This window comes from Seriola aureovittata, chromosome 1 (genome assembly GCF_021018895.1).
Source record: "Seriola aureovittata isolate HTS-2021-v1 ecotype China chromosome 1, ASM2101889v1, whole genome shotgun sequence".
Lineage (NCBI taxonomy): Eukaryota > Metazoa > Chordata > Actinopteri > Carangiformes > Carangidae > Seriola > Seriola aureovittata.
The window spans coordinates 33,388,416-33,397,603 of record NC_079364.1 but is presented as its reverse complement, the minus strand read 5'-3'; the positions used below and the strand labels follow the sequence as shown (position 1 = coordinate 33,397,603).

General features: G+C 38.0%; 1 protein-coding gene across 1 annotated transcript in view; it reads left to right on the top strand.

Annotated features, from left to right (window-relative positions):
- The first annotated feature begins 1,521 nt into the window (after positions 1-1,521).
- Positions 1,522-9,188, top strand: part of efl1 (elongation factor like GTPase 1) — a 103,621-nt gene continuing 95,954 nt past the window's right edge. Inside the window, exons 1-7 of the mRNA XM_056381327.1 lie at positions 1,522-2,076; positions 2,290-2,357; positions 2,449-2,533; positions 4,701-4,834; positions 6,000-6,137; positions 6,300-6,514; positions 8,328-8,451. Of these exons, the coding sequence (XP_056237302.1) occupies positions 1,986-2,076; positions 2,290-2,357; positions 2,449-2,533; positions 4,701-4,834; positions 6,000-6,137; positions 6,300-6,514; positions 8,328-8,451 (855 nt within the window). The 5' untranslated portion in view covers positions 1,522-1,985. The remainder of the gene's footprint in view (positions 2,077-2,289; positions 2,358-2,448; positions 2,534-4,700; positions 4,835-5,999; positions 6,138-6,299; positions 6,515-8,327; positions 8,452-9,188) is intronic.

Sequence of the window (9,188 nt, the reverse complement as noted above, 5' to 3'; positions counted from 1 at the left end):
AGCTGCCAATTTCTTAACAGTCTTCTCCTTTTTTGGCCTCACCATAGGGAGCCAGGTTAAGTCAATGTCTTTTGTACCATTTGTTTTCACCTAGGGTTATTCAGCACTTTCTGGGGAGATACGTAGCTTTCCTTTTGTTTGTTGTGTGGGCCCGGGTTCATCCTGAAATTGATGTTTCTTTTTTGGGGGCTTTTGTGCCTTTATTGGACAGGACAGTAGAGAGACAGGAAATGAGGAGGCAGAGAGGGGGAATGACGGCAAAGGCCGTCCGATGCAGGACTCGAACTGGGGCAACTGCAGCGAGGACTGTAGCCTCTACACATGGGGCGCCTGCTTACAGCACTACGCCACACGACACACTGAAATTGATGTTTCTAATATATATATATATTTTTTTTTTGCTGAAAATAAATTGCATCACATTATAGATGTCAGTGTTTCTGTGCTTCTATTTTTCTTTTTAACAGTGGTAAGGTGTATGATAAGGAACTTGGTAATTATTTGTTTCTAATTAATGTAAATGTTGACTTTAAATACAGAAGTAAATGACTCCCAAGGCTCCCATTACTGGAAACAGAACTCCAGAAAAATCTATGCCATCTTTGAATATCCAACATTTGATGTGAAGGCAAAATCATATATGAATAAAAAAGTGTCTATATTTAGGTTGCAAGTTACATTGTGTGCCTGTGACTATGATTTTTTTTTTCATGTATGAGTTCACATGTATAATTATAATGTGAACTTAATACAGTTAGGTAGAATCTGCTTTTTTGAGTCTTGATCATGAATGAAGTCAATATGTAAAAATAGAAAAACTATAAGAATGTCTCATAGGTTGATGCTTTTACGGAGTCAAATAAACCTAAAACATAAAATATTTATAAAGATATGTATATATAATTTGTTCACCTGTTCATCCTTTATTTTCAATTGCTACAATAATCTCGTCAATTCAGAAAAACAGAATTTTTTTCTCAAGTTAATGCATTATGCTTCCATACTGCCAAGATCAATTTTAAGTTCATGTATAATATTAATGCAGAAATTAGTTTTTCTAGTTCATGAAAATATTCTCTATCCAGACAAAGTCACATCACTGGGAACTAGAGGCTGACAATTTTTGGGGAATCCTGTGGGTCACTGTTTTCTTTTTAAATGATTATTATTTTGTCATGGGATTGGGACAGGAATGTTTATGGGACAGGAGGGGACGTCTACTCCTGTGTCACCCTCTACTGGGAGTATACTGAATTCCGTGTTATGTATATAAAAAGGACCTTTTGTAAATACTTGCACAATTTGTTAAAAGTAGAAAGTCTCAAATTTTTGTTGATATTGAATCGAGTTATTGCTGTGTTCTACTAAAGCTGAATTAGGCGGTATTTTTAATGAAATATTCATAAATATACTCCACTAAACTGACAGGTACATGGTAAAATATGAAGTCCCAGGATAAAAGTAATTTTTAGCATGTTCCCTGAATGCAGCACCAATGTTAGCAAACGGGCGTGGTTAACATGCCTTATTAACTTCCGGGAACAACAACGTGAGACGAGAATGTCCACATGTCTTCGATATATGACTTTATTCTCACAGTACGGTTGTATTTAACGCCACACAACCGTGTAGTAGGTGTCGGCGGTGTTGTGTAGAGACTTCACGGGCGAGGTCGGCCTCTTTCTGTGAGGAGTCAAGTTAAGCTAGCCACAGTGTTAGCACATATCACCACTCAATATTCAAACAAACCAGGGTCAGTAGTATTCCTCAGCTCCAGTCTAGTTTCACTCTTTGCGCTCACTGTGTAGTTTACAATGTTCACGTTTTAAAACCGCTGCATTTACAGTGCTGTGCCAACGCTAGCTCACAGTTACAGCCACACTTCACCTGCTACACCATTAGCAGAGACAAACCACTCTTTTAAAGCAGGTCCCGTTAGCGATCATTCGCACGTTTAGTGTCGTCATTAGTTGAAAGTGTTCGCCATGGGACACACCAGCCTGGATAAGATCATTGAACTGCAGAGAAACCCCTCAAACATAAGAAACCTGTGCATCCTGGCACACGTTGACCATGGTGAGTTCACATGCCAATATTAAACATCTTTATTGTGCAGATGTTGCAAACCAAATTCCAAGTAGAATTTAGTCTACATGATTTTTACCAGCTTGTGTGCAGAAATAGCTCAATTTGAATAAAGAAAAAATTAAATATCCATGGTAACATCTTTTGGTTTTCGTGTCCGTCAAAACGTTCGTGTTGTAAGCTGAACCACCTGCATCTTTACAGGCAAAACTACTTTGGCTGACTGCTTAGTGGCAAGTAATGGTATCATATCCAGTCGACTGGCTGGGAAGGTAAGTGACTTTTTCTACCCCATCATACTGTAAGACCTTCACATGCTTCACGTGCTGGATTCCAGTTTCAGTTGATTTGTTACTCTTCCAGCTGAGGTACCTTGACAGCAGAGAGGATGAACAGATCAGAGGGATCACCATGAAGTCCAGTGCCATCTCTCTGCACTACAGAAATGGTAAGGCCACTTTGGTCTGAAGTAAAAGCCACTAATATTTCTCACTGTTGTCACTCTATACTCTTAACTAGACTCCAGGACTAATTCTGTGGTGATTTGCTCTTGTGTTCTGGTTTTGTATTGTGACTTTTAGATGTGTATTTGTTATTTTGGCGCAGAGAGCAGTAGTGATTGTGGTAACACAGGAAATGTAAGATATCAATATTTCCAGTCTAAAACAAACAAATAAAAATAAACCAACAAACAAGTGTTCTTACTTTTAAATGTTGGATTTCTCTCAGTGTGAATGCAGAGTAACATGAAGGCTCTTAACTTACAACGGATCCTGAGATTAACCGCTCTTGGTCGTTTCAGTCTCTATCATAGGTTCATTGGAATATCTGGACATGATGTCAAGTCATCTTCACAGAAATAAGAAAAAATATTCCATACTGTAAAACAAAAAAGGACATTTGATTGTTTAATGGTGAATTAAATGTTGTTTATATTACAGCATCTGTGAATCACCTATGAACCTTGGTTGATGGCTGTCCTTTAATATGCATAGTAGTCCACATTGTTCTTTATCTACAAAGCTTTGCGTGCTACTGTTTATTTTTGGAATACATATATCAAAAATTGAACCAACAAAAACAGATTCATGAAAATAATTAGTTGCCTCATCTGAGCTCCATTGTTACTGAGCTGGGGTCTATTCCAGAAAGTGGGTTTAGTTAAAACTCTGAATTTCTTAACCCTGAGATGAGGGAAATTGTGGGAGCTGACCTGCTCACTGGCAGGTTTTCTTCAACAAACCCTGAGTTTCTGTCTTTCTCCGCCCCTCCTACTGCGATTTAAGAAGCTTCTGACAAAACACGTCATTTCCTCTTTCATACTGTCTGTATTAAAGTGAAGATCGGAGACATTCATTTAATGAAGTTTATGTTGGAAGAAGATTATTAGTGTCCAGAGTCTGTTATAATCCGAGCTGAAGATGAAGCCTCCATGTGTAGCCTAATATTTGAATATCAGAGATCTGTGTCTGGCCTTCCACTGACTGATTGATCATAAAAGACCTAATGTTAAAAAGACATTTTTGGGTAACTAATGTCTGTCAGATTGTCAATCATTTCCTCTGCAATGAAACATTTACGATGCATTCATTACTGTAAATTTAAAAAAAAAAAATTGTGTGAAGCTTTAGACACAGACTCTGATCAATGAAGAATTATTTCTCATGTTGTGATTGGTCACACTGATGATGATCATAGCTGTCATATCATGCTGTAGATGATGTGATATTTCTGAGTGAGGATGACAGTAGTGCAGCTGAAAAGACTAACATTTAAAAACTGGACTAAATGTAGTTTAAAAGTGAGTTTTTGAATATAGTCTAAAGCTGTTTAACAGCATTTCAGTTACTGTATATAAATGTACTACATGTGGAAATATAATCATTGATGCTATTAAGCAAGATTTTTAAATGTAGATATCGGAATTTACACTCAACTTTAACCTTGATGCTTTTTCAACTGAAAATCACCAAAATCATGAAGCTGTTTGGTCAGAATCTGAGGTTACAATCAATAAACTTCTGATCTGATATGTCTGATCTGTTCAATGTATATTTTATTTTCACTTTGTCCCCCTCACTTCACAGGTGAATAAATATATTTAAACATTTAATCTAACAAACAGTAGATTCCAGCCCTTTGCATCCCTTAAGAAAATACGTTTTTTTTAAATAATGTGGATGATGCTGAGTAAAAAATGTTCGTTTGAACCAACTGACTCTTTTCTCCAGCTCAGACTCTTTCACTGCTGCTGTTGTTTTTTAAAGATAGTCACATTAATGTTTCTGGCTCCGCTGGATGAAAATGGAGGCTCTGCTCTTTCTTTACCTGTTGATTCAGAGCTCCATTGATGGCTTTTTATACTCCTCATGCACGTGTCTAACTGTGAGTGAACATACCCAGAGTTGATTGAACTAACCCAGATCAGCTGTTCGGGAACCGAAAACTCAGTTTCCCACCTCAGGGTTCCTCAACTTTTGTTAAATCTGCTGTCTGGAATAGACCTCTGGAGTTTGACTTTACTGTCAATTTAAAGCAGATCAATTCTCTGCAGTCAAAATAAAACATATTTGATGAAAGGACTCAAACTTGTTTTGTGCTTCTCATCTCCTCAGGAGATCAGGAGTACTTACTCAATCTGATAGACTCTCCTGGTCATGTCGACTTCTCCTCTGAGGTTTCCACTGCAGTCAGGTTGTGTGACGGTGCCATTGTAGTTGTTGATGCTGTGGAGGGAGTGTGTCCACAGGTAAATATGTGTTGACTTACTGTATCATTCTGTAAGCTGTTGGTATATAAGGAAGAGTCATTTTATTTACCGTAGATCCACATTCTTTCATGAAGATGCCAAGTCTGCAGTCTGTATGGCAGTATGAGGTTAAGACCCCTTCAGGCCCCTTCACTTTTACACACTGTGTTGTGGATTCAATTGTTAATAGAAAATAAAAATCAGTCCCCACTCAATATCCCATTATGACAAAGTGAAAACATGTTTTGCAAATTTATTAAATCTGTTACAAAAGTCTTCAGACCCTGAACTCACTGACTTTGTAGAAATCCCTTTGGCAGCTTCAAGTCTTCTTGGTGAGTCTCTACAAGCATTACACACCTGGATCAGGGCAGATCCTCTCAGGCTCAGTCAGGTTGGATGGGAAATGTCTGAACGGCCATCTTCATGTCTTTCCACAAATGTCCTATTGGGTTTAAGTCTGGACTTAAGCTGGAACACTCAAGGACAGTGAGAGACTGGTCCTGAAGACACTCAGTGTTGTTTGCTTCAGGTCATTGTGGAGCTAAAAGACGAACCATTGCCCCAGTCTGAGGTCATGTGCACTCTGGAGCAGGTTTTCTTCAAGGACATCTGCATTTGGCTGCATTCATTCTTCCTTCAATTGTGATCAGTCTCTCTGTCCCTGCTGGCGAGAAGCAGCAGCATCAGTCCTGGTGGTTTTCAAACTTCTTCCATTTCACTGTGATTGAGGCCACTGTTTTCCTGGGAAAGCTCTGAGCTTTAAAACTGGTTTCCAAACCTCACCCTGAGAGTTTTCAGTTTTAGATTTTTAATGAATTTGAACATGTTTTCACTTTGTCCTCATGGGTGTCATAATTGATGGGTAAAAACAGCAATTTTATCCATTTAAAATTAAAAGAATCATTTTCCAAACTTGAAACAATTTAAAGTAACCTTTAAAAATCTTGTGAATATTATAAAATGCTTGGAGTTGATCTATCATCACATTGTTTTACCATGAATACTTAAATTGTATATATATATAAAAAAAAAGAAAAACTATTGATATATTAGATAAAGGAATTGCACAGTTTTGATCAGCTATATAAAACCTCTATTTTTAGTGGATTCTTTCTAACTGTATCATATTTATTATTTATTATCATGTTTGCATTTTGTGTAGACCCAGGCTGTGTTGCGTCAGGCGTGGCTGGAGAACATCAGGCCTGTTCTGGTCATCAATAAGATAGACCGACTCATAACAGAGCTGAAACTCACGTCTCAGGAAGCTTATACCCACCTGCAGAAAATCCTGGAACAGGTGAGAGGTCCAAGTCTCACCTGACACAGGCCACAGTCTTCTCCAACACTCTCAGCCACTGTTGTGTTGCAAAGCCCACTGTTAGTGAAGATGTACTTTGTTGTACTTGTTCTTTTGTAGACCACTGTAACTAAGCATTCGTGTGCATGTTGCTCCCTGTAGGTGAACGCAGTGACAGGAACTTTGTTCACATCCAAAGTGCTGGAGGAGCGAGCAGAGAAGGAGAAGGAGGAGGAGAAAGAGGGCGAGACGTTGACTGGTGATCAGGTTTATGACTGGAGTGCTGGGCTGGAGGAGGCAGACGACTCCCACCTCTACTTCTCTCCTGACCAAGGGAATGTAGTCTTTGCCAGCGCCATAGATGGATGGGGCTTCAGGTGAGGCTGCTCTCCTCTGAACCTGCGTTGATGACATCAGTGGTGTGCGAGGCTCGGAGGGAGAAAAGGTCTTTAGATTTAGAGAGCTTCAATACTTCAAAGGCAATTTCACTGGAAGCTGCTGATGGTTCAGTCAGGAACTGTTTCAGTTTCAGTCATGATATGAGCTCTTTCCAATAAAGTTCTAAATGAAGCAGATTTATTCATTAACAAGCATCACTGAGTTTACTCTCCTCATCATTCAGAGGAAAGTGATTTACTTATTTTGCCCCATTTATCTCACTGGTCAGAAATATAGATTAGGGCATTTGAGTGTTTGCTGTTCAGATTGTAAACCAACAAAGTAGTCAGAAAAACACATAAATTATTTTGATCAGTTTTTGTTTGCGATTTGCTTGAAATCAAAAAGAATTTTGGAGAGCAACAACAAAGTATTATATCATCACAGTTCCATTGAGAGTGTGTGAACAATATCTGAATGTTAGTCCAGTCCAGTCCCAACAAAATCAAGTTGACGTTTATTTGTGTAGCACAATATTGTAGAGAATAAGTTACAAAATAGACCCATGCACATTAACAACCATATAATATGCACAAAACTAATAAAAAGCTAAATTATATCAAAATGTTTTAAGCTTATTTTAAATGTAGCTAGTGTTTGGATGTTTCCTGCTTTAAGTGTGTAAACACTGAATTAGCAGTCAGTAGAACTGTGCTTCTCAATATTATGTTGTCTCTTTACTTGTCAGCACATATGGAAGCAAATAAAAAACAAAAAACAAAATTGAAGTCACTTCAAATAAAAGGAAAAATTCATCTGTGTTAATTTGATTACATTCTAGTTTATCTAATAATAAGAAGCACTAAAGCATTTTATAAACTGCAGTGAGTGGGCGTTCATGTGGCCCATGTATTTATATCTGTTCTTGAGGCCTTGTGGAGGGGCCCTGGGCCATAATGTTTCATGCTTACATTATTTATATTCTTGAAAAAATGTGAGTTTAAAGAAATTAACTCAGTCTTGTCTACAGACATGAAACCTTGGTGGGTTAGTATTCCAGAAAATGGGTCATTTATTGAAGGTATCCCACCGCTATTTTTAACCCAAGGCCAAAAATATGATTAACATGCTTCTGGAATTGTACCCTGACCTAGTAACTTAACTAATACTCAAAATACATTTAACTGTATACATCTAAACCACCTATAGACCCAGCCGAACAGATGTTCAGATGTCCCCTAGATGGTGCTGTCAACTTGGATTAAATATCTGTGACACCATATGACCCTCAACATGATTACAGAACCATCAGAGGAACTTCAACCTGTTCGATAGGACCTCATTCTTTTGTCCAGTAAAGAACTTTTAAAATAAAATGCTTCTCCTTAACCTTTCATTACTTGTAACTGAGGAAGCCACTTCACAACATGTGTTCTACATGCTAACACAGTTACATGAATCTCCTTGCTGCACTGGTAGTTTGATGTATGGCAGTCAATTATGAGAACATGAAGACCCAGTTCTGAGGTGAGCTGTGTCCTTGTGATCATTCTTTGCTATAAATAAACCAATTAAGTCCCAGCGGTGACAGCAAGTCTTCCCCACCTCTGAACTCGCACTTGTGTGAAGCCGATGGGGAGGAAGCCGAGGTCCAGACTAGAGCAGAGTGATGTTTATTCTGTTCAGCTCCACTGAACTCAAAGCTGCTAATAAGGCCAGTTAAAACAAAAAAACTAATTCATGGAGTATGCTTTTCTGTTGTCAGTAACCTGCATAAAAATGTATTTACATTTATGATTTTGTTTTTTCTAGCATCCAGCAGTTTGCCCACATCTACAGCCAGAGGATGGGTATTAAAGCAGAGGTGCTGCTCAGAACCCTGTGGGGAGATTTCTACCTCAATGCAAAGGCAAAGAAGATCATGAAAGGAGCTCAGGTAATGTAACTATAATTGTAGATCTCTTTTAATATGTGTTTTCAGTATGGGATTTCTTACAGCACCAAACGTTTGGGTTGATGTATTTCCAAAAAACATCCTTTCTGTGGTGACTGTTGAGAGAGTGAACACCTGTAGCTCTAAAACATTGCGGAAAGGGCTGATCTCACACTGTAAAGATGAGGATGTCACAGCTGTGATCTTAAATTGCCCTCCCCTGCTCCGACCAACTGCTCATAATCTATCTATGAGTTACTCATCATGTTTAGCTTGAGCAATATTATCTGTTCATCTACCATGTTGTATTTTTTTTTTAATCATTAGCCAGTTCAGTTTAAGCAAGAACCACTTGTACGTCATAAAAATCCTTATTTATTGACATGTATGAATGATTAAAATCACTTGTTGCGTTCACCAATTTCTTTCAATTTTCTTTTACGTACAAATGAAATTAGTAGTAGTTCAGACTACGACATGTCAAAGAACTCATGTACAGGTAGTCTGCCTGCCACAACAGGACGGCAGGCATTAAAATATAATACCAAAATCAACTCAAATCAAAAAAATACATAAAGAAAATAAATGTCATGCAAAATTAATATTCTGTTCATTCTATCATCATGGCTTGCCAATTTACAGGGAGGTTTAAGGGGTCTTCTGGATATTATAATTTTATCATCATATTTTGATAGGCTACATTTCAGTAGTTTTTAGAAACATTGCCTCAGTCCAGCAGC